The following is a 27,184-nucleotide window of genomic DNA, read 5'->3' on the forward strand; positions in this document are numbered from 1 at the left end:
GGCGCTTCCAATATTTACTATTAGTGTTTTATCATGTTCAGTAGTGACAATGGCGTGACTGGCATTATAACCACACTCTCCGTAACACGTCACCATTTCGAATACAAGAATGTCTTGAGATAAGATGTCCAAGCTATAGAAGTTTATATAAGACTTTCGTCACCATTGCCCACCCCCCCACCCTCCCACCAGCAGGTAAGACAAGCTAATGTTACTTTATATCGGTGATATGTAGGCTTCATTTATAGGATTTATAATAGTTATAGTGTTTTAATACTTTTAATGTTGAGATTTAGCCACCGTAATTGTTTAATGATTATGTGTTTTATTTTTATATCTATATATCCCCCTTCCTCCTTCAACTCACTCACCCCTACCTCCTTCCCCTCATTCACCCCTTCTTCTCTCCCCTTACTCACCCCTTCCTCTCTCCCCTCACTCACCCCTTCCTCTCTCCCCTCACTCAACCCTCCACGCCCAACTCTCACCAGTTTCGAAGCCTCATCATATTTAGTCCTTACGAATGCTTGAACAGCTGTTTAGCTGATCTGTGTCCACACACCGCACTCCATTCTCGAGTCACAATCGGGGGATCCCAGGTTCGATTCCCGGGCGGGACACAAATAGTTGGACATGTTTCCTGTTCTGGGGTTGCTTCCAGGGGAGTCGCTCTACCTGGCAACCTCGATACAAGCCTAGTGTATGTATATATATATATATATATATATATATATATATATATATATATATATATATATATATATATATATATATATATATATATATATATATATATATATATATATATATACACACACACATAAGACCTGCGTTCACCCTTGATTGCGTGCACCCTTGACTGCTTATTTAAGCCTTTAGGCCCGTCAGATTAAGTTTATGGTTAGGTTGTTGAATTTTGTATGTGCTCTTTAGAATTAAAAGAGTACAGAATGTTAATTTTGATTTAGGTATACAATCGCCCAACCACTTGGGCTGGGCGGTAGAGCGACGGTCTCGCTTCATGCAGGTCGGCGTTCATTCCCGGACCGTCCAAGTGGTTGGGCACCATTCCTTTCCCTCGTCCCATCTCAAATCCTTATCCTGACCCCTTCCCAGTGCTATATAGTCGTAATGGCTTGACGCTTTCTCTTGATATTTCCTTTCCCTTTAGATATACAACAGTTCAAGTTGTGTACATTCCATCCACAGGTGTTGTAATTGTTGGAAGATGGCATATGATATTGGGGGGGGGGGGTTTCTACCGTGGTGCTGACTGCGTGTGTTAGGGCTAGAATCTAGACGTGACAGATGCACTCAGCAGTTTTAGTTTAGTTCACTTATTATGCACCCCATACCCATCTTGTGGGGGGGGGGGAGGGGGTAGTTATAGTTATGCTTGCGGGGGTTGAGCTCTGCTCTTTCGGCCCGCCTCTCGGCTGTCAATCAACTGTTACTACTATTTTTTTAACACCAGGGGGGTAGTGGAAAGGGTTACAGAGGCACATAATGGGCTCAGGGACTGAACCACATAATTCATTTAGCTAAGCAAGTTATAGTCATGATGACTGACATATTGACAAATACAGACATGCAGACAGACAGAAAGACTGACAGAGACAAACAGACGAACAGAGGTAGAGACAGGGAGACACAGAGAAAGACGAGTTGAAGAGAGAGAAACAAGAAGGGGAATATTTGAAAAGACCGGTAGGAGAGAGAGGGAGACAGGTGGAGAGGAAGGATTAGTGCCCAGTCAGTTCTACCCCGGCCAGGATACGAACTTTATGTGATGTTAATTTTGATTTAGGTATACGATTATCTAATAGTATCCACGACTGCTGTCGCACCAACGATGCTTTGATTCTTACCCTTGACTTGATACATGCAGCTCTTGACGAAAATGAGCTCCTCAATATAGGCTTATTTGTTGACCTGAGTTAGGCTTTTGAAATACTTCTCTTCTCTCCTCCACTCCTCTCATTTACATCAATGACCTCCAAAATGTTAGCATACTTCTCGTTTGTTATTAAGTATTAACCACATTGAACCCATAAATGATTTAACAATTATTTTGTCTGAAAAGCTTTTGGCATTAGTAGATTTGTTTGTACTGTATACAATTTCTGCTGAGGCCTGAGTGTGCCCTTCGGTAATTCTTTTCTTGTGCTACGGCTCACAGGATGAATATGGGGGGCACAGCAAATTACTCACCTCCGGTGGCAACAATTAATGAAGCATTAGGATAGGCTACATCTGGCAGGACTCTGAGTCTAACACGGTGGGTGTGTCATACTAAGGTGTCATACGAGTGACACAGATCAGCACGTGTCAAGTGTCATGGAGTACACGCACTCATGTGGCACTTGCTACACGATGGATGATGTATTTTCAGGATGAGTGAACTGTCCAATAGATTCGGTCTTTGGGGCAAATTTAAAAAAAATGTATGGAGTACGCGTGATGCAGAAGTCGTGGGGGTACGTGTGGTAGACCTCGGGGTACGAGCATCGTACGGTAATGGGTGACACAGATCATGCTATTAACAGTGTCGTAGTATCAACCTGTCCTCTTAATCCACACGGTAATGGATTCAGAGCGACTACGTAAGTAGTGCTGAGCATGGATTTACTCTCAATCCATTGTTAGATAGGTTTGTTTAGGTTAGGTTTCATTACGTTTGGTTATGTTAATATGGTGTAATATTGACCCTAATGTGAAATATGAAATTCGAAAACTATTTAATTGTACGCTTGAATTTTGTTTACTGAAAAACAATTTTTTTCAGACCGTTTCAGAGAAAACTTTTTAGCATATATTTTTATAGCTTAAACCAACAGTTTATGATACAATAAAGTTATAACTTGAGAATAATCTTTGTTTTGGACAAAGAATCACTTGCCAGTTTGCAAGAAGACTATTACTGGAATCGTAATATGCTTTCAGACCATTACAAATATCTAGATAACTATCCAAGTGGTTTGATAGGGAAGTTTGTTGCTCGAGGTAATGAATTTGCTCTGAGGACGGGCTCTCTACTATAGATGGCTTCGTTCTCCACTCACAATCGGGGATCCTGGGTGGAGACATAAATGGTTGAGCATAGTTCCTTTCACCTAGCAGTAAATAGGTACCCGGGAGTTAGGCAACTGTTGCGGGGTTGCATCCTGTGAAGGGTCAGTAGTTCGACCTTGGTGAGACCTCGAGAAAGCTTTGGCGGCTCGCTATCAGAACATGATGCTGACAGTGGTGTTGCCTGCGGGTAGATGGGGGCTGCAGCTGGCAACACACACACAACTTGGGAACAAACCCAGCGTCAGGAATGTCTTTCACTGCATCCAAATTCTTTGAGGGGCTGGGGAGGTAACACTAATCTTCCTTCGTAACTATCGATATCTTATACACCATTATATATGTAAATTTTGCCGTTAAGAAAAGACCATAAATAATCTATTCTGATTCAGAATAGACATCAACATATAGTAGAAGGCTGGTAGTAAATATTAATTGCTGCTGGCTAAGATGAAAGGCAAGGTGGGCTGGATGAGAATTTGGCGAGGTGATGCTGTCTATTTACATCATGCGAGCGTGCGCGCCAAGTTGACGCTCACACAGTTGTTCTCTCTCCACGGCGACCTGTTGAGCCTCCTCAACACTTGTACCACTCCCTCCACACCTTCAAGTCTTACTGTTCTCTGTGAGGATTCAACCTGTACATTGTAGTTGGGAGCGCTAATGTCCCACTGCAGTGTGTGTGTCTCAAGTTGCTACTTAATGCCTGCAACTTGATCCCGAATCTTACGTGTGTTTTGTATTTTTATGGCAGATGTAATTACCAGCGTTGGTGACAATTAGATATCACTTGCACCGGTATTGTCAAGTGGTTTAACAGGCATCTCGATCATGTGTTAGTGTGGTTCATTTATTATGCACCTCATTTATTATGCCACCCTTGTACGTGGGTGGCAGTAAATCAAATTTGAGGCACATAATGGGCTCAGGAACTGAACACCAAAACGCATATGGCTAAGCAAGTTAATTACAGCCTTAATAATCTAGTTATACGTGTTTAATCACATATACCGTATATAAAAAAATGTTACACATAATTTGATTTGCTTATCATGCCATCCCAAACCTGTCCAGAAGGTTAGTAAGTAAAGTTTAACTAAGAATTATTTTGGATATTTCACTAAGATTTCTGGTAGTATGTCATTTTGAATAAAGTACTTAAAACACATTTCTTGAACAGTTGTGATTAAAATTCTCCCTAAATTTTATGATTTGTTCATATTAAATGACATAGTGACGAAAGGTATGTGAATGGTTACTATTAATTAGCGTTTTCTGTAACTTTAATCGTATCTAGTAAGATCGGTGAGAAATGGAGTCTTAAGTCGTAAACTGTCATATGTGTTTGTCGTTTATAAAACGTTGTGATGCTGTGTTTAATTTTTTTTTAATTAAAACAACTCAGTGTTTAAAAATCTCTGTTCTCGTAGCGTAAAAGTTCACGTCATATTGTTATCAAGTTCACGTCAAATTGTTATCATTCAGAACGTTTAAGCTGAATGATAACCTTTCAGCTTAAACGAAATATACATGTTTATCATTCAGTGCAAGAAAAGTATAACAGCCAGTTTTTTTTTTTTTTATACAGGGATATTCCTGCGCGGGCCCTAAGCCTCTGGCTGGCCCACTAAGTGTTGCTTGTTTCTGTTTTACTTGGGCGGAGTATGAGTATTAATGACTCGTATGGTCGCTTTAGTAAGATATTGTCCCATGTGTTTAACAACTTCTGCTCTGTTGAATCTTAGTTGAAATTTTAATGGGTTTGTAACTGTGCACTGTGTTAGATAAAAAATAATGTTCCAGTGGTCTGTTGGGCATTTCTCCAGTGTTGACATTTCCTCTCATCTTCCGGAACCTGTAAGCCTATTTCCCATGCACATGTGTATCCAAGCCTAATGCAATGTAAGTGTACTTCTGTTGATCTACTGCTCCCTTTCATCAAACTAAGTGAACAAATCCACAAGGGCCGTGACGAGGATTCGAACCTGCGTCTGGGAGCATCCCAGACTGCCTTAATCGACTGAGCTACGACAGGGTAAAAGGGTTGAAACCGAAGTTCTACTGAACTTACTGGATCCCGTAGCCTCTCCGAGGTTTGTGCCTCGGAGAGGCTACGGGATCCAGTAAGTTCAGTAGAACTTCGGTTTCAACCCTTTTACCCTGTCGTAGCTCAGTCGATTAAGGCAGTGTCTGGGATGCTCCCGGACGCAGGTTCGAATCCTCGTCACGGCCCTTGTGGATTTGTTTATTTGGTGCAGCACGTTAGTGTGATCTCTGTGTGTGATCAAACTAAGTGGTTCGTAGTTAGTTGAATTCTTGTACCAATCCGCAGATTCTAATGTTGCAACTGCTGTGTTGTGGTCACTGTACATCTTCTGCATTGCTCTGTTTCTAAATACTTTCTTAATCTGTGATAGATTCTGTGGTATGTAAATATCTACATTTTTATCTTAGTTGCAAGTTTTGCAGCTTCGTCTACAATATCATTTTCTATTATTCCCACATGACTTGGCACTCAGTTGATAAGTCCCGACGGTCTTGAAGTTTGAGTGTTTGCATTAATGATATGACATTTGTGATCAGATGGATGTTATCACATATGTGTTCTTGTTGCAAGATTTCAATGGCAGTTCTCGAATCTATATGTATGATAACATGTTGTCGGTGTTCAGCAAGAGCATGTTCCAAAGCCTTTTAAATGCCTAGCATCTCTGTTTGTAAAAGCCAGAATTAATATGATTCATAGCGTAGTACACGCAATTTTTATTTGTTCACAAAATCTGTGATGTCATCGAATTTTAATAACAGTATGTTATAAACAGACTAACATAATAATTAAATTAATTAATTTAATAATTTGTTGCAGGTTGACTGTTGGTCTCAAGAAGGACTAAGAAAATAGCAATTCACGGTTTATATATATCCATTGCTACGATTGGTATGTTTAGTAATTTGAGTCACATATAGTTCCACGATCATTGTGGTGTATATGTGACCACTGTGGTAGGTGTACAGTCAATATAGTGGGCGTGCGACCACTGTGGTAGGTGTACGACAAATATAGTGGGCGTACGACAACTTACGTGGCGAGTGTACGGCCAATGTGCAGGGTGGGTGGACGACCAATGTAGTGAGCGTGCGACCACTGTGCTCAGTGTACGACCATTGTTGCCAGTATACGGCCAGTGTAGTGGGTGTACGATCACTGAAGTGATGTACGACCATTAATTAAACGGTCGCTGGGAAAACGCTGAAATGTCGCAAGAGGGAGAGAACGATGCAGAAATTATCAGTCTGTTTGGTCCTGACGAGCCACAACAGTCCCACAAGAACAACAGGAACGACAAGAGAATTAAGAAACAGAAGAAGAAACAGCGAAGGAGAAATGGTTCTGCGAGTCCAGAGCAGACTGGAGAGGTATGTGTGACTGTCACTTCTTCAGGGCTAGTGTCCTGTACGTGTTAACAGAGCCACTTTGATCAACAAATCACAACGCGTGGGCATTCAGCCTTAACATGTGTTAGTTTAGTTAATTTATTAAGCACCTAATACCCAGATCCTGGCGGTGAATTGTAATGGGAAGGTTAGATGCACATGTAATGACTCAGGAACTGAATCCCATAATTCATTTAGTTAGGTTCCCTGTACCTAGCGTCATTACTTTGCACTTGCTAGAATTGAACTCTTAAGTAGCGACTTGAGAGACCATACAGTAATTCCATTTTGTCCGGATCCTCTTATAGTTTTATGCAATCCTCCAACGTATGTATCCTTCTCATAATTTTTTGCATCATTAGCAAACATTGACAGGAAGGAATCTGCCCCCTCAGGTAGGCCGTTCACATAGATTAGGAACAGAATCGGCTCTAGAACTGATCCTTGTGGAACACCACTATTAAGATTCCCCTACTCTGTTGCCTCTCCTCTCACTGTGACTCTTTGTTTCCTTTATCCACTGGATTACCTTCGCAGTCACCTGGGAAGATCACCTGGTCACTTGTTTCTCCATTTTGTGCTTTAGTCTCTTGCTGGGTACTGTGTTGAAGGATTTCTGACAGTCCAAAAATATACAACCTATCCACCCTTCTCCACCTTGTCTGATCTCAGTCACCCATATATATTATATATATATATATATATATATATATATATATATATATATATATATATATATATATATTATATTATATTATATATAATAATATATATGTATAATATATATATATTATGTTATATATATATATATATATATATTATATATATATATATATATATATATATATATATATATATATATATAATATATATATATATATATATTATACCTACAATATATTATATATATATATATATATTTTATACCTACTACAATATATTATATATATATAAATATATTATATATATATATAAATATAATATATATATATATATATAAATATAATATAATAAAAAATCTACTAGCCTCTTATGATATTTTCCATCACCTTGCATGATATGCAAGTAAGGAGCGCAGTTCTGTAATTTAATGCCTCCTGTCTGTTTCCAGTGGCATTATATATAAGATATATCATCGTAATCAGCCAGCACAAGGCTTGTGCGCTTCTCTTAGTATCCATGGTGACATCTTATCTGATCCCACAGTCATAGCCGGGCGTTAGCTCCACCAGGTATTTTTTTAATTCGTCTCTAGTTATCACAAAATCCTCCAGTGTTGCTTGGTTTGGCTCTAATCCCTCAGCTCAGTAACACTTCTCTGGTCTCTGGTTGTATTGTGAAGACCTAGAACTTCCTGTTGAGTGATTCACACGCACACACACACACACACCCACATATATATATATATATATATATATATATATATATATATATATATATATATATATATATATATATATATATATATATATATATACACATATACATACATACATACACACATCAGCGGCCCCAGCATGGAGCCCGTATCTTGTCAAGCACAAGGGAAGGGAAGAGAAGGAAATTATCAGGGGAAGCGCCAAGCCATTGCGACTTTATAGCATTGTCAAGCACAAGGCGAAGCTTGAAAAAAATCAGAGATATGCTACTAGACTAATCCCAAAACTAAGAGGCATGAGTTACAAAGAAAGGCTGCGAGAAATGCACCTCACGACACTAGAAGACAGAAGAGTAAGGGAGATATGATCACAACCTACAAAATTCTCAGAGGAATTTACAGGGTAGATAAGGATAAACTGTTTAACACGGGTGGTACGCGAACAAGGGGACACAGGTGGAAACTGAGCACCCAAATGAGCCACAGGGACGTTAGAAAGAACTTTTTCAGTATCAGAGTAGTTAACAGATGGAATGCATTAGGCAGTGATGTGGTGGAGGCTGACTCCACACACCGTTTCAAATGTAGATCTGATAGAGCCCAGTAGGCTCAGGAATCTGTACATCAGTTGATTGACAGTTGAGAGGCGGGACCAAAGAGCCAAAGCTCAACCCTCGCAAGCACAATAGATGTGTACAATTAGGTGAGTACATCTACACAACGGGGGTCATGGCTAAATGGACAGCGCTTGCAATTGGGACTCGTAAACCCAGGGTCAGGGTTCGATCCCGGCCACCGGCGGAAACAGATGGGCAGAGTTTCTTTCACCCTGATGTCCCTGTTACCTAGCAGTAAATAGGTACCTGGGAGTTAGACAGCTGTTACGGGCTGCTTCCTGTGTGTGTGTGTGTGAGAGTGTGTGAAAAAAGGTAGTAAGGTAAAGGTAGTGACAGTTGAGAGGCGGGCCGAAAGAGCAGAGGTTGTTACATTCTTGTACAGCCACTAGTACGCGTAGCGTTTCGGGCAGGTCCCTGGAATACGATCCCCGCCGCGAAGAATCGTTGTTACAACCAAGTACACATTTTACTGTTGAGTTGAACAGAGGCTACAGTTAAGAATTTACGCCCAGTAAATCCTCCCGGGCCAGGATACGAACCCATAACAAAGCGCTCGCGGAACGCCAGGCGAGTGTCTTACCACTACACCACGGAGACTAAATGAGGGGTAAGTAGGGAGAGGAAGTAAAGGGGGAGGGGGAATGTGCGGTAAAGGGGGGAGGGGGGGTTGAAGGGGGGATGTGAAAGGGGAAAATGGGGATGGAATGGAGGGGGGGGGGGATAGAGAAACAACTATCCCAGGTACCGTCCGGTAAACCCCCCCCCCCATATATATATTATTATTATCCCCATATTTTTAATTTGATTTAGCATACATAATAAGAAAACTTTGTTATAATAGAGAACTGCCGACAAACGATATGCTAATGGTTAAGTCACCTTTCTGTACTTGTATTATTCATCACACTTCGGGGAGGAAGGAAAGCCATTGTTCCCAGTTCAATGTATCTTACGAATAAAGGAAAATGTGAATTGGGCGCGCGCAATCTCTGACGTAAGTACAGGGATGCTAAATGTCACTCCTATTGGTAAAAAAAAATAAAACAAATTATATTTCTTCTTGTATTGGATAAGGAAGTATATATATATGACTTAAAAAGGATGATCATTCTTTTTGGCAATAAACAATTCGGGTGTAAGTGCGTGTATAGATAAAGTATCGGGCGACGACTTGGCACCAGCGCCTGGGTTGCTATCTCTCAACAGCTGGGGTTAGTTCGTTTGTAAACAGTGGAGGGAAGTGGGCGGTTCACTTTTCTTCTGGACTCTTACATGTATATTTCTCCATTTATGCATACATTACGGTGAGTTTTGTGCCTCTGGGCATCATGCAGGGTGATTAAACCAGCTTTTTTGTCATATATGTCAGTAGGGTAGTTGCCACTTGGGTGTGTGGGCTGTGAGCGCTTCAGGGCATATATAACAAGCTAAGGGATACGTCCGATACGTTGTGTTGGGCAATGCAATACTTGTGGGTGTAAGTACAGTGCAATTATCAATTGCTATTTACATATCCAAAGCCATACTTGTTCAAGGTGTTGCTACATTGATCTGAATGGCATTTATCACGGTCAATATTTCCAAGCGCTGATTTTCCGCCCGCATCTCTAATCGGAAAATTGACATTTGCAGAGCTTTAAATTTAAACTCTTATTTACATGTGAGTGTAAAATTTATAGATATCATTGCATAGATCATTAATTCATAAGGCAATCCAAATATGCTTAATAATCTGACAGTGGTAGATAGGCCTAGCTATCAACATTCAGAGTTTGGATCTTGATCATAAATTCCAAAGCAGTTGTAAGGAGGCTATTCAATAATTGTGGCAGTGCTGTGTTTAATTACAATAACAAACCATTAGTAAGCATTATTTATTAAAGTTATTACTTTGTCTTAAAAAAGTCAAATGTGTAACAACCTAATAACCCCTGAACTAATAAATAGTTAGGTCACTCGGGATACAGGTACAGTACAGTTTTGAACTTGATTTGACAACTTTAATTTGCTATTTTAGTGCATTTGTAGTATTTATTCTTGAGTTGTGTGTGTGGGGTTAGTTTAAATTTTGTCTTCAAGTTCAAGTATGTTTATTGAGATAAGAAAGAAATACATGTCTTAATTTTCTGGAGTTATGATGGAACCAGTTTTGGCAGATAGTCAACAATGAGAAGTTCAATGCCTTTGCTGTTTACTTTTATAACGCATCAGGGAAAATGCCATAACTCATAGTTATATCTTGCCAGTCAGTCAGTCATTTCCTGTCAGTCGGTACTTAGTTTCAGCCATTTGGTAAGCCTAGTTATTTAATGCCAATTACTTAAGACTGATGGATGCCTACTAAAATTGCATGCCAAACAGTTAATACTTATTGTATGCCAATCAGTTAATACTTGTTGCATGCCAGTCATCTGATTGGGATGTAATGAGTGATTGGGATGTGATGAGTATAAACTTTTATACATTTTGCATGCCAATAAGTTTATACACATTGCATGCAATTTATTTCATATTTAACATATTACACATGTTAAATGTGTAAACATATTACACATGTTAAATGTGTAATAAATTATTCTAAGCTTATTTATATTTCATGCTAAATTAGTTATTTAGCAAAATGTTATAAAGCAGGTAGTAGGCTTATTAAAAAGTTAAATACCGTACTGTATACAAGAGATGCCTAAAGTGTGAAAATAAGAAGTTCTTTAATTATTCCTCATTATCATCACCCCCTTTTTTTCTATTTTTTTAATATTTTGGTTCTTATATTATTTTACATGTTTTTGTTTTAATTATTAGTTTGTGCAACTCTATACTTAAATTCTTTGCTGTATCATATATTAAAAAAGTTTACATATATCTGTCATATGTGTAAAATATCTTGATTACTGTAAAGGTTGGTGGAAAATATAATTTCTTGTTAGCTACAATGTCTTCCCTTATTCTGTGTACTGCAAATCATAACGTGACCCTTCATATCATCTTTGTTCCTCACACACATTAAATGTTAGCCTTATTTATCTAACAAATTTTATATTCCCTTTGTATTTTATTACTTCTTGTGTACGATTTTTAGAAGAGAGATCTATTGCTGTATTATGAACTGATAACTGCTGCTATGTGACTGATATCAGTAAAAATGTTATATAACCCTCAGATACAATGCAATTACCTTAACCCATCTGTAACTTAAAAGATCTACACATTTTTCTCTGTTGGTTATCAAAAGTATTTTAACACGAGAGAATTCTCTAGTGTAAATTCCACTAGAGAATTGTCTCTAAACTAGAGACTGAATAGAATTAAGATTCTCTCAAGAATTTAACACTAGAGAGAATCTTAAGTCCTTGGAAAATACAATCTTTGCTTTTAAAATATTTTACCACCATTACTTAAAGCAGGGGTTATGAAACAGGAATATGTATTCCCCCTTCTGTATTCTATTATTTATATGTTCCAAGGTTGGTCTATTAACTAAAGCAAGGTTGGAGCAAATATACACTAGATCAACCTTGGAACATATATACACTAAAACTGCCTTAGAACATATATACCATGTATATACATTAGAGCAACAGTGTAACATACTGTATAATCACTAAAGAGTGTATCGGGGGTATTCATAGCCCAGTTTGAGTACTTCGATCCTTAGCACTCCTCTCAAAGCTTCTGCACTGCACTTCACACTGTGGTTTTACTGCTCAGTTTCTGTTGCAAAAGTGACCTAGTTCTTCCTGCATTTACCAAGTGAGCTCTCAAGGTGAACATCTTGGGGGGTGGGGGAGGGGGTTGTCTTATAACCACATCCTGTCATAATTCTTCCCTACCTCACATTTTGCTGCCATCTAAGTTTTTATATAAACTGTGATTCTTGGTTATACAATACTGTAGTATCTATTAGTGCTGCCTAAAAGATGAATATATTAATACTAAATTAAGTTTCATTTAGCGTAATACTGTATTTAGTATATGTGCTTAAGTGAGAGCTGAATGATAATTATACTCTATAGGCTGCTTTATATGTACAACCCACATCATGAGAAACAAGTGAGAGACAAGGCAATAATGGTAGACCTAGTGAGGATAAACATAGTTTATATAAAAGAGGTGCCTAGTTGAAGAAGTATTACGTAAACATATCACGCGTCGGTTTAGAGTTGCAAACCAGTTACTAAAGAAAGTGAAAGTCTTCATGACTCCCTGTATTCAAGGCTGGCTTCGTGACCTTGTAACTAGTCATAGTGGATCGAACTCTATTCTTGTTGTTTTCTACATATTTCTTGTGTTAATTTATATACAAATGTGTTTGTATAGCCTACATAGCCCTACATGTACACTTACATTATTGCACATGAACACACATGAACTAGAATGCCTGCATACACTGATTCTGGCTCTCTCAACGCCAGCCAATCTCAGCCAGCCAGCCAGTCAGTGTCAGTCAGTCAGTAATTAGTTAGTCAGTCAGTGTCAACCAGTCAGTGTCTGACCATCAGTGTCAGTTAGTCTCTGTCAGCGAGTCAGTGTCAGTCAATCACAATCAGTCAGTCAGTTTCACTCAGTACATGTCAGTCAGTGTAAGTCTCTGTCAATGTTAGTCAGTCTGTCAGTGTAAGTCTCTGTCAATGTCAGTCTGTCATCGTCAGTCGGTGTCAGCCAGTCAGTGTCACCCAGCCAGTCAGTCAGTCTGTTAGTGTCAGCCAGTCAGTCAGTGTCTTACTGACTGTCAGTGTCAGTCAATCAGTGTCAGTCAATCAGTGTAAGTCTTTCAGTCAATCAGTCTGTCAGTCAATCAGTCTGTCAGGTTGTCTGCATGCATCTCATTCGTTCACTTGTGCTATCTATCTATCTATCTATCTATATATATGTATATAAAAATAAATATATATATATATTATATATATATATATATATATATATATATATATATATATATATATATATATATATATATATATATATATATGCGAACAAGCCTGAATGGTCCCCAGGACTATATGCGAATGAAAACTCACACCCCAGAAGTGACTCGAACCCATACTCCCAGAAGCAACGCAACTGGTAACTACAGGGCGCCTTAATCCGCTTGACCATCACGGCCGTCAAAAGGAAGTGATAGCCGAGGCTATTTGAGCCACTTCCCCGACGGCAACTCGGATGGTAATCTTGGGCATAGCATTTCACCAAATCACCTCATTCTTTGGGGCACACGTGAGGAACACAAATGCGAACAAGCCTGAATGGTCCCCAGGACTATATGCGAATGAAAACTCACACCCCAGAAGTGACTCGAACCCATACTCCCAGAAGCAACGCAACTGGTAACTACAGGGCGCCTTAATCCGCTTGACCATCACGGCCGTCAAAAGGAAGTGATAGCCGAGGCTATTTGAGCCACTTCCCCGACGGCAACTCGGATGGTAATCTTGGGCATAATAGTCCTGGGGACCATTCAGGCTTGTTCGCATTTGTGTTCCTCACGTGTGCCCCAAAGAATGAGGTGATTTGGTGAAATGCTATGCCCAAGATTACCATCCGAGTTGCCGTCGGGGAAGTGGCTCAAATAGCCTCGGCTATCACTTCCTTTTGACGGCCGTGATGGTCAAGCGGATTAAGGCGCCCTGTAGTTACCAGTTGCGTTGCTTCTGGGAGTATGGGTTCGAGTCACTTCTGGGGTGTGAGTTTTCATTCATATATATATATATATATATATATATATATATATATATATATATATATATATATATATATATATATATATATATATATATATATTTATATATATATATATATATATATATATATATATATATATATATATATATATATATATATATATATATATATATATATATATATATATATATATATATATATATATATATATATATAAATTTTGTTTATTTGTTTACTTGTTTTATTTATTTATTTATTTATTTATTTTTTATTTATTTTTCATTTATTTTTTATTTATTTATTTATTTATTTATTTATTTATTTTTTATTTATATTTTATTTTTTTATTTATTTATTTTGCTAAGTAATGTTTACCGTCATTACATGTACAGGTTTATACATTTCTAATTACAGTACTGTACATATTTCAGGACACAATGGATACCTTTCTCGGCTTATTTGATCCGACCGTGGAAAACGAGACAACACAAGATATTGATGAACTAAATGGAAATGTGAATCACGGCGATGTGCAGTACAAGGGGCGTAGAGGCACCCTGGGTGGGGTCCGACGAGGTCCAAGCGTAGCCATACTTCCTGACCAGCTGCCCTCGGAGCCACAGGAGGGAAATATTGAATACAAGTTAAAGCTTGTCAATCCAAATCATGAGAGATTTAAGAGACTTGTATCACAGGTGAGTTGAGGGATATTTTGTTTAATCACAATCACATTGGATAGGTACCTGGTAGTAACATAAATGATGCTTATTCCTATTCAAAATACAGCTGTGTCTACTGTATATTGCTCAAAATATTCTAAATAAATTTGACAATTTTGAAATTTTAGCAGGCTACAATATTGCACTGTATTAGGATTTTGTCATTCACCTCAACTCTACACATTTTTAAATGTGTTGATTTTGACTGAAAATATTTGATGTTTAGTGTGTGTGTGTGTGTGTGTGTGCTATAGTCCAAATTTTAGGGATGTTACATCACTGGCTCACAAATAAGTATTTTATTCTAAGAAGGCAGTTGAAGAATAGAATGCAAAAGAACAACTAAATTTGAACAACTAACAAATTTGAACAAAGGAACCACAAACTGAATTTGAATGAAATAATGAGCATATGGATGCTTTGCATTGTTGTTATTGTTGTGAACCATTTGTGTGTTTGTGCTCTCAACAATGTCTTAAAATTGGTATTATAATCTGAGTTATAATAAACATATACTTTACAAGTGTTGTATTTATTTAAACAGTAAAGCATGTTTGAGGTGGAGGTTAAGAGTTGCAAGCTATCATTCATGCTCTTATAACACTTCCTCCACCACAAGCTCTCACTCGATATCACAACTCTTCCTCCACCACAAGCTATCACTCGATATCACATCTCTTCCTCCACCACAAGCTATTACTCTTATAACTCTTAATCCACTACACACACTCACTCTCACAGCTGTTCCTCCACCACAAGCTATCACATTCACTCTTATATAACTGTTTCCCCCACCACAACAATGTGTGATTTCTTAATGGTTTTGGTTAGTTCAGTGGTAGATATTTAAGCTTCACTGTAAAGTATTTACATCAACCAATATATATACTTTCAGATGCAGTGGAGATTACGCGAAGGGCTAGGTGAAGCTATATATGAAATTGGAGTTGAGGATTCTGGGGTTCTACTTGGTCTAACACAAGAGGAACTGGAAGCTTCAATGAAAACGTTACGCCGCATGGCTAAACAACTTGGGGCATCACTAACAGTTATACGCGAAAAAACCATATCGGGCCACAATGGGCAGACACGCAAAGCTGCAGAAGTTCTAGTCAGAAAAGTATGTTACTATGGTTTCTACAATGGATTTCTTTGACAGTTCATTTTAAAAGTTATTTTGTATTTAAAAAATTAGTCTTCAAACTTTATATCCAGATTTTTTCATAAATAATTATTTTTTGTTCATTACTGTACAATACTGTATATATGTATATATAATGTGTACAAGCTTACATGTATAAATATGAAGCATATTTTATTATCTAAATAATACTATATCATAATTATTTGTCACCGAATACAGAGTAATATAATGAATAATTTGGTTTACAACAGGTACCTGATGATCAGTATAGCATAGAGTTAAGGATAGCAGTACTTGGCAATTCTGATGTAGGCAAATCTACACTGCTAGGAGTGTTGACCCGGGGGGAACTGGACAACGGAAGAGGTTGTGCCAGGCTCAATGTTTTTCGTCACCGACATGAGGTCTGTTCTGGAAAGACCTCATCTATATCTCTGCAGTTGATGGGATTCGACTCTCAGGTATATTTGATTATGAATTTTGTTTAATAATGAATCACTTCATATAATCACTTCAATATATACAATATATACAATTGAGAGTGAGTACAAGATTATTTTGTTCTGGTTTGAACAGGGCAATGTGATTGACCAGACGTGTACTAGAAGTCGAGATTATGATGACGAAGACATCTGCAGTCAGTCAATCAAAATAATAAACTTTATAGATCTTGCTGGAGACCAGAAATATTTGAAAACAACTGTGTTTGGACTCTCAGGCTATTCTCCACATTATGCTGTTTTGGTAGTAAGGTAATATATATTTTTGATTATCAACATCATTGCCCCATTTTCCATTTGCATGGGCTGGGGAGGCACTCTCCTAAAAAAGGATAGTGAGATATTAAGCTTTATATATTTATTCATGATTTGAGAGAAAATTGTAGCTTATGATCTTACTAGAAATTGTATTGGTTTCAAATTTCTGGTCATCAAGTTTGGTACACATTTGTCTAAATTCAACTAGCAGAATTATTATTTATTTTAGTACAGGTGTATATTATATAAATTTATATGTAGGATTCCTGACATTCATCATATTTGTGTTTGAGTTATGTAGATACTATTTGCCCTTATCTTTAATTCTGTCTTTAATGAGATTGTGCATTACACATGAAGCTGCTTAGAATTTAGCTTCATGATTTTGAGTGCTTCGTGGGTTACAAAGCTTTTTAGTGGTAATATTTTACAAACAAATCTTTTGTTTTAGGTCTATGAAAAGCAAAGTTCATTAATTACTCATGGAGTTACTGTAATACTGTGGGTAAATATTTTTTGGCCATTGTGTGATTTTGAGGCATGATATTTTTCAACAGTGCATTTTCTGGTGTGGCTCCAATGACTGAGGAACACCTCAGCCTCGCTCGGGCCTTAGATGTGCCCATTGTTATTGTTATCACCAAGACGGATCTAGCATCACCTCAACAGATTCAGAGAGCAATTAATGATCTCAAGCAATTCCTCACACAACCAGGGTATAAACGGGTATGTACAATCAGGTTTGGCACACTCTATATGCAGTCTCCCTGTATTTGCAACTTTATGTTGAAATTTTAATTTTACTAAGAACTAGCTTGGTGTAGTTTTGTGGGGTTTGAGATTTGTTTATGACCTTAACTTACAGGCTGCTTTAAATAACCTAAACAGCAAAGTCATAACCAATCCCTACCCCCCCACAAAACCACACCAGGCTAGTCCCAGAGCTTGAGGCAGCAGCAGGGAAAAATACATTGTTGTACTGTATTCATTGACCACAAACCTAAGTTACTAATTTTTTGCAGGTGCCCCTTATAATTGAAAATGAGGATGATGCTATTACAGCAGGCAGCAATCAGCTGGACAATAACATTGTGCCCATATTTTGTGCCTCAAGTGTCACTGGGGATGGATTAGTACTTCTCAAAAAATTCTTGTTTGTTCTGCCACCAAGGATGAGCAACAAAGAGCGTGAGAAACTGGAACAAGTATGTAAACCTTTGTTACTGTATTTTTGCCTGGTTCCTTCTTATAGTTTAAGACAGGTCACATGTAAGTCATCCTCTGGCATTGATTGTTTTGTTCAGGTGAGTACTTGAGTAGACAATTTCTGACTCCTGTTAACAAGCTTAGACCTTTTATTTCCATTATCTTTTGTCAAGCCTTACCCTATTAGGCTTGCCTGCCATGTTGTCTTCATTGGAAGACATAAAAAAATAATTTTTTTGTTTGTACCAATGATTATTCAATTTAAGATTGCCTGCCATGTTGTCTTGATGTAGCAGCCACACATGTCACTGTTGTTATAGCATTGTTAGACCATAGCAGTATTAGAGTAAACAATCTAGTAATGAACATACGAGTTGATTACTAGATTGCTCCTAACTACAGTACTAGGTCACATCAGTGGCAGGAGTTCTGTTTAGCCTACCAGGGGCTTCAGTCAGGACCTGGCCACCCCCTAACCCTTCACAGAGATATAGAGCAATTGACATTCCATCACTCCACTTGGAAAGCATCTACAAAGTCAGCAAAGCATTACAGACAATGGCAAGTTTCACAAAAAATGAAGCTTCAAAACTGCCAAACAATTAAAATCAATGATTGAAACAATAGAAACTATTTCTTCCCCATGCCAACCCTCCAAGATCAGTTCTATCACTGATGCAATGCTATGCGTACTACTGTAGTGTTTCTGGCTTGCCATTAGGAATGGTAAGTCTCCGTGTTTCTAAGCTAATTGCGCATCCTTGGACTTTGTCTTATGGGGCCATTTGCTTCTGTATTGTTTAAATTTTTGGCATTTGCTTCACAAGCATGTTCTCTATCTGGTTTCTGTAGACTGACTTTGGTGCTTCGGGCTGCCACAAGTTCAGGGTTTCCTTCCCTGTGTGCCCTTTTCCTGCACTGACAGTTACTTCTCATGTGTATTTGAGTCTTTGCACTTTTGAGTACCAGGCAAATGGGCTGGAGCAAATAGGCAAATACCTTAGGCATTTCAAGAGTCTTTGACTCCTCTGTTTAGGTCCACAGTTGGGGGCATTCATTTTTGGTTGGGTTGGGATGCACTGGGGATCATGCACTAATACATATGGCATGCCATGGATTCCCTGCACAGCTCTTGATTTTGTAGCTGTGTGATGTGAGTGTTCTTTCAGCAAGCATCCCCAGTGCTTGGGTGTCCTGTTTGACAAGTTATCTTCAAGCCCTGGCAATTTCCATATGGTGTTTTGGCATGCTTTCCCATGGATCAGCCCATCATACTAGCTCTCAATATGTGCAAGTTTGAGGGGTTTGTCAACTTTGTAATATGATGATAATTCTTTCTGCCTGTCATGCTTCCTGTTGGGTCAGTGACACCTATGAGTCCTGTGGTGTTTGTACCCCCTAGAATCTATTGTATATGATCTGGCTTTTGAAGTGAAGGCTTATCAGGCAGCTGCCACATTGTGGGCTAGATTTGCCCATGTTCAGCATTAACAGCTTTGTGCTTATTTGGAATTGAGACCCGGAATCAGGGACCCAGAATTGGAGGTGTTGTTGAATTCCATCTTTGTTCCATCCATGCCTCCTCTTTTTCCCTGCGAGTGTCGTTTGCCTTGCTTCTGTTTGGATGTTTCGGAGCCAGAATCGGAAGGGGAGGAACAGACGCAGGGCAAACCACACTTGCAGGGAGGTGTCAGTTTCTCATGGTGGATGCATTTTGACTGGATTGGTTGAGGTGGAAGTTCATTTACATTTTTCTCCTGGTTCATTTATTGATCCAGATTGATTCCAGTCTGGAATCATTCCTGGGGAGGTTGGTTATTCTGGCTCCTTGATGGGCAGCTCAGCTATGGTTTCCAGCACTTCTAGCCCAGTGTTCAAATCCGAATGTTTTTCTGCAGCTCCGCCTTTGCCAGCAGATCAGCCCGGTGATGTACTTAGCTGTTTCAACGTTCTCCTTGTATCTTTGTATCTAGATTTTGACAATTGTATTTCATCATTTGAATGGTGAGCAGGTGGCTGGGTTATTGGTGTCCCACCTGTGTTTGTCTTTGAGGCAAAAAGTGTGAACTAGCTTGGCATGTGTTTTGCCTTTTATATCCCTCCATCATTTTTCTTCAGTCTAAGTTGTTATTTCTTGATAGGAATCTCATGCCTAATACTGTTGCCTTTTATCATTCTGCTGGGGGTGGGCTACCTCCCCTCCTCCCCCCAAATGAGTCGGGGAGGTGGGGTGAACAAGCTCATGTTAGGTTCGAGAGAATTTAATAATTTGTTTACATAGTTGGGAGAGTTCTTTAAGCAGGTTTTGAAAAGTTGGTCTCTTTTTGAAGCCAGCAGTAATTTGTTTTGATTCCCTAACTTTTTGGTTGCCTTCCCCGGTGAGGTAGCAAAAATAAATGTCACTGCTCCATGCGCCTCTTTGTGTGGGCCAGGTTTTGGTGCTGGCCTTCGGTAGGCCAATTGAACTCCACGGCTAATATGACCTAATAGATAGTACCATCTCAGTGGCTTCAAGGAGCCACTGAGGCTTGCCCAGAAATTTGTGTTTCATTGCATTCACTGCTGTTTTTTTTTGTGACATTCCAGGAACCATCAGAGTTTCAGATAGATGAAGTGTTCCATGTGGACCGCAGTATAGTTGTAGGAGGCTTGCTCACTAAAGGTGTCATCATGCAGGGAGCAACATTGCTACTTGGTAAGATTGTCAGAAAATTGTCCTAATATATATAGTATAAATTTTCTAATGCATTTTTCGCTGGTAATTCCTCTCCTGTAAAGGGCGAATTACATTGAGAATCGTCCACAAAAATTTGTCACTTTTTCATGCTGCAAGTGTTAAACACTGCACAGAGACTTAAACCTCATGGTTAAGAAATTGACTATTTTAATGTACTGTAATTGCCATTGTTGCAAATTCAGTAAATTTGCATTTTGAAAGAACATTTAGCATTTCTCTTATAAATATATATTGACTAAAATATATACTGTACAATGTTTAATCAAATACATGCAATATTTAATCAAATATATATGTATGTATGTATGAAATGTATTTTGAAGTTAATATTTTGGGGAGTGTGGAACAGATTAAGTCAATTTACATTATTTCGTATGGGAAAATTTGTTTTGAGTTACGACCCATCTCTGGGAACGGATTAAATTCGTAAATGGAGGTACCACTGTACAGTATATGTATGTAATATATGTATGTAATATATGTATGTAATATATGTATGTAATATATGTATGTAATATATGTATGTAATATATGTATGTAATATATGTATGTAATATATGTATGTAATATATGTATGTAATATATGTATGTAATATATGTATGTAATATATGTATGTATGTTTATATATTTACTTATATATTTGTGTATATATTTATTTACATATATGCAGTATTTTATATATTTATTTACTTGTACTGTATATGTATATAAATGTATATTTTATTTATATAAATAATAAAATGTTATATCTCATATGCAACATTTATAAAGTATAAATGTTTTCCATTAATTCATGCAAGTAGTTTTACAAAAGGTTTTAATGGGGGGAGGGGGAATTGGAGGTGACATATTTTAGCTACAGTAGGGCGAGGAAGTCTGGGAAAATGTAGGCGTTGACAGAGCAAGCGTTGGAGGTGGTCATCTCTACCCGAGCTGTCAGGCAGGAATTGCCACACGGATATTATTACCTAATTAAATGATCAAATTCACAAGGTTCGAACCTACGTCCGAGAGCATCCCAGACGCTGCCTTAATCGACTGCGCTACGACGTGGTTAAAAGAATTGCAACCAGAAGTTCTACAGTCCATACTTGGAGACTGCAGTCTCTCCGAGACACAAACCAGGATTTTTACGCAATTCCCACCATGCACTCAAGCTCTGTCAATAGGCCGTTCTACCTCTTCGTCCTTACTTCATTACACACAAATCGCAATAGCGTGATGCATCAAATGAACATCAAATCCTTGTGGATTTGTTCATTTGATGCACTACGCTATTGTGATTTCGGTGTGTTATTACCTAATTATTTCAGTGTCTGATTTTTTTCTTAATTTTTTTTTACAGTAATATTATTCAATAGTGTGAAGTGTTATGTTTATATACAGTACCTGTAATAAAATGTATGAATCATCGCTATACTCATTTTATATATAACGTGTGTGTATATAGTGTAATAAGTAACTACATGTTTTGTTCACCATAGCTGTACTACTAAGCAGGTATGGTGAGTTCAAACAATGAGAGGTTGCCACACACAGCTGCTGCTCCCCTCTCTCCCTCACTCGTTAAAGACCAGACGCATCAACATTCCTCTTCCAGCCATACTGTTTGTGGTGTTATTGCACTATACACACACACGTTAAATATAAGTATCTATGTTTAATCACCATAACGGTATAACTAAGCTGGTATGGTGCCCAAAGAGCATAGTGGCCACCCTACACAGCACAAGTCATGCAGACAATGCCACCTCCCTCACCAAAATGGTTCCTCCCCACATACTACTTTGCTGTTATATATAACATGTGTATTAATGTAATAAGTATCTACATTTGTGTTCACCATAGCGAACCACTAAGCTGGTATGGTAAGTCCAGAACCTTCCTCCCACACCAAGATTACTCCTCCCACCATACTATGCACAGTGCTAATTATCACCACAATCCTGCTATTATCAGAATCCTGGTAATTTTCATCAGCCGGGTCTTCTGTAATACGATCATCACTAAATAATAGCAGTTACATATATATATTTTGACTTTTTAGGTGATGCTGTGGTCACAAGCTGAACAGCAGTCCTCTTAGCTCATGCTGCGTGCGCCAGCCTTGGTTGCTCACTCGGTACTGAGGATCTCACACCCGAGAATGTTTCCCACGATTTTTTTTTAATGGTGTCTGTTTACAAGAGCCCTGAGGAAGCTGATGTGAACCCCCGTGTAGCTGGGGGGGGGGGGGCCATCGTGTGTGGGACCCTCAATCTCCTATGTATGACGAGTGCATTGTGGGCAGGTTACTCCCATCGTCTATGTGAGTTTTGTGCAGCTTAAGGTACATAATTCTGTACTGTGGTACGATTTCTTATTAAATCAGCAGAGGGCAACTGCTCGGTGATTTCAGCAAGATGAAATCATTCATCTGGAGGTATGCAAAGAATCTTCCAAACAAATCTATCATTTCATGATTTTCCCATTTCCTATATTCCCAGACTGTATCATTGCATGTCTTTCTGTGGAGATAATACAATACATTGGATACTTTTACATTAGTCTAAGGAGTTATTGTTTACAGGGCCAATGGACAACTGCAGCTTTGTGTCAGTAACTGTTGGGTCGATCCACCGAAACAAAGTTCCCTGCAGAGTGGTGTGTGCTGGCCAGTCGGCGTCACTGTCACTGAGGGGACCAGGTTTGAGTTTACGCAAAGGAATGAAACTGATGAGCACCGAAGCCAGGCCCAGAGCATGCTTTTATTTTCAGGTTAGTTTAAAATTATTTCTCTCAACGTTTCATGGATTTTCTAGGCTAAGGACCCTTGGTTGCTTTCCATGTCAGAACCTTAAAGTTCACCCAGGACACAGTTCACATGCTAGGCTCTAATTGGCCTGTTACCCACCATAGCATGCAACTGTACATATGGTTTTGTCATATTTGGGGTGAAGTGGATGAAGTCTTATTTAAACCTACCACCAAGCAACCACTTGCTTGAAGACATAAGATGAAATCAATCCACTTGACTCCTCTTGCAATTGAACATTGTAATTATGAAGAAAACCAGCTGTCACTGCTAACTACAGGTTAGTAACTAGCCATTATGCAAATCATCACCAGACGACAGCACAGGTTGCCAAAAGAGGGTCAGGGAGCTGAGAATCCTTAGTTAATACCTGACAGTTTACCTTTGTGCAGAGGCCACCTAAGTTAAGTAGACTGGTTTTTTCTTGAGACTTTGGTCTTAGTGCAAGAGGTTTAATGGTTTTAGTGTTCACTTTGTGGTGCCAATATTTTATCTTTCTATTGATGTGTTGCTTCAACTTGGTTTCAGGGTTCTCATAATTATTTAAGTTTAATTACCTAAATGTAGTTACCGGATTAGAACTATACTCGTGGTGTTCCATCTTCCCAGGATTCTTTTTCCGAGCTAGTCTCTCTTGGTTGCTTTCATTCTGAGTTCTCAAGTACTGTATGCTTGGGTGGTCTGAGCATTAAGCGAAGGCTGCTGGTTCCACTAATCCTTTTGTGATGACTGGAGTAGCAGCTAGTTACTGACCAGTAGTTAGAGATAATTGTTCTTGAGATTTCAGTGCTTGGATATAGGGAAAGTTAAATGTGCATTGATTTGATCTTTTTCTTATAGTAAGCAGTCACTTGGTTGTAAACTGAAATATTCATCACCCCAAATACATGACTAAACCATTTGGAAGGTTACTTGTGATAAGAGTATTAATCAATTAGAGCCTGGAATATAAATTGTCCTGGGTGGACAATGAGGCCCTGGCTCAGGATACAAGCATGGGGGCCAGCTCAGAATGGAACTTTTCTTTTACTCAGTGCCATATTTTTGCTTTCATTAGACCATTAACAAATGTAAAGGTTTATTGGTGTTAGTACTGGTAATTCTAAAAATGAAAAAGAATAATTCATAATTTGTTATACTTGGAAGTTACCGTGTCAGTTGAAGATATGGATATTAGTTTTTTTTTATTTATGAATTTGATTTATATATCTTTTAGGCAAGAACTCAAGTTCTCCATCACTCAAGCAGTATATGTCGTGGGTTCCAAGCTACCGTCCATATAGGAAATGTTCGACAGACAGCTGTAGTTGAGGGAATTCTGGGATCCCGAGGATTGCATACAAACGATCGTGGCTCGGTGATATTCCGCTTCCTCCGGCAACCTGAATTGGTCCAAAATGGAGCAAGACTTCTCTTCCGGCAAGGATCAACAAAAGGAATAGGGAAGGTAATTCAAGTATTTGAAGAAGAGCCAGATAATGTTGATCATTATATTGGCCTTGCAAGATAAGTTGACTGTGGTGCAACCTCATGATTTTGTTATACCATACGTGTATATAATTTGTGAAGCATTCTGATGATAGTACTGGCAAATATTTTCTAAAATACTATTAAGAAAATTCTTTATTTTTAAGTTCTTACATATACCTTGGACATCTAGAAGAGCAGCAAGGACTTGGTGAGTAAAAAGCCAATATCGCCAGTGAAAGGAAAAAATAATTAGGTAAATGAAAAATATTATATATACAGTACATATATTTATAACACTTCCCACAAAATAGTTTACAAGTAATAATAAATGTCACCAGTTTTATGTTATATGCAAATAAATGCACTTTTTAATAACTAAATGCACTGTATTCTGCATTACAATAGTGACACTGCACTCTTCAAATGATCAGTTTATGACCAATCTTATCAGTACATCGTACTAATCTAACATTATGTATAGTATAGTCTTTTGTTGCTAAGTGTTGTACTGTACTTCCTACAGGAAGTACAATTCTTTATTGCCAGTTAAAATTTAATAGCAAAATGACTTGCCTGCTATGTAGTAAACTTGTAACTTCAGTACATGCAAGAGCCTTGGCTCCTTCTCACTAGGGTAAATACAAATTTATTTTCCCCTGAATATATGACAGTTTATTGGATCTTTGTCAAACTGAAATTAAGTAAAAGGTAAAGGTGTGTATTACAAATCTTTCTAATAGCAACTTTTTGCTAGTAACATTTAACACGTGTAATGAATGACAGATTTTAGGAAGTAAATTTGCTACTTTTGCTGCTGCTGTTTGAGCAATAAGTTCAGCCCATTCAGAAATCAGAGAGCCTGAGGCTTTGATTAGGTTGGATAGGAGTCAATTTTATTTCCTTAGCATATCTATAGGTTCATAATAATATCTGATAAACACTGACCAATACCTATGATTTAACTCCTTTATGGATTGTGTTTATTATTGCCCATAGTGTGTAGGCAGTGTATGCACTGCCACTGCAGAATTCCCAGTCATAAGCTGTGTTTGTAGCATATATTTACAAGTTCTGCACTGCCTATCATTGCAGGTGCATCCTCAGATCCATTATTCCCTTCAAGAATGACCCATGTTATACCATTAACTCTGAAGTTATAATTTCTGAAGGGTTATGTAATGCCTGTTCCCACACTCCTCCAAGCACCATTATGTCATAAGTGATCCTAAATTAATTATGTCCTCAGTGTGTTCCTACCTCCATTGTGTCCTTAGTATGATCTGAGCATCATTATGCCTTTAAAGTGACTCATCCCAGTCCCACCTTGATATAGTTGTAAATGAACTTTGATGCTTGAAGTTGTCTTGCAGACTTTGAAATGAGGAATTTATATTCAAAATATTGTTTATGATGTATGAAAATATGGTTATCTTGTCCATTACAAAATGAGATTGATAAAGTACAATGCAATACATTAAATTGTATATTAAATTTAATGCATTTATGCAAGTCAAGTTAGTGTGACCAATTGATGCTTGAAAAAGCAATTTTATAGATAAATTTTGTTTTGTGATCTTTGATACTATTATATTATGATGTCCTTACATGCTAGAAAGGTCGCTTATTTAAATTTGTAAGAAAAGCTGTGTGCACAGTAGACCATCCTCCCTAACCTCAATCCAGCAGCCACGTTTTATAGAGTACTTGCCCTTCCTGCTGCTTAATCCATGACTTATGACTTGTAAATAGAGAGCCTCACCCATTTCTTGTGTTATATTGTAAAATATAGCTTTTGCTGTAGTGCTGAGAACATAAGTTCTTCAGCTACAAATGTTTCAAGGTAATAGTTCATTATTCACAGACTTTTTATCTCTAGTCAACATTTCATATTTCAGTATATAATAGTTAATAGTACAGTATAATCTTGATAGACTGGACTAATTGTTCCCGCACACGTATTGAACCTTTAAGGTTTCCATTGTACTACATCAAGGTTTTTTATTTTTCACTAGGCCTGTTGCAAATTTTGTTACAGAAAATTATAAAACACAACTTTGTGTATATTTAGACAAACAAAACAAACACTGCATTTTATTAATACAGTGCTATAAGATACAAAGAAAGAAAATATAAAAAACTAAGTGTACAGTATATTGTACAACAAGGATTTTCCTACA

General features: G+C 38.0%; 1 protein-coding gene across 2 annotated transcripts; it reads left to right on the top strand.

The window, feature by feature from the left end:
• Positions 1–27,184, top strand: LOC138349568 (GTP-binding protein 2-like). 2 transcript variants are annotated; one of them, XM_069318610.1, is made up of 11 exons: positions 1–195; positions 5,936–6,486; positions 14,610–14,873; positions 15,793–16,017; positions 16,293–16,502; positions 16,618–16,793; positions 17,357–17,525; positions 17,822–18,004; positions 20,592–20,700; positions 23,313–23,500; positions 24,754–27,184. In XM_069318610.1, exons 2-11 carry the CDS (start codon positions 6,325–6,327, stop codon positions 25,045–25,047), a joined length of 1,980 nt encoding a protein of 659 aa, XP_069174711.1. In that variant the 5' UTR covers positions 1–195; positions 5,936–6,324; the 3' UTR covers positions 25,048–27,184. The 2 variants fall into 2 exon arrangements, with proteins under 2 accessions (XP_069174711.1, XP_069174712.1); XM_069318611.1 differs by lacking the exons at positions 1–195; positions 5,936–6,486 and adding an exon at positions 9,901–9,976.

This window comes from Procambarus clarkii, chromosome 91 (genome assembly GCF_040958095.1).
Source record: "Procambarus clarkii isolate CNS0578487 chromosome 91, FALCON_Pclarkii_2.0, whole genome shotgun sequence".
NCBI lineage: Eukaryota > Metazoa > Arthropoda > Malacostraca > Decapoda > Cambaridae > Procambarus > Procambarus clarkii.

Coding starts and splice junctions, on each gene's coding strand:
- LOC138349568 (XM_069318610.1), top strand. CDS start 6,325: ATGTCGCAAGAGGGAGAGAACGATGCAGAAATTATCAGTCTGTTTGGT. Junction 6,487..14,609: donor GTCCAGAGCAGACTGGAGAG/GTATGTGTGACT, acceptor TACATATTTCAG/GACACAATGGATACCTTTCT. Junction 16,503..16,617: donor TGATGGGATTCGACTCTCAG/GTATATTTGATT, acceptor TGGTTTGAACAG/GGCAATGTGATTGACCAGAC.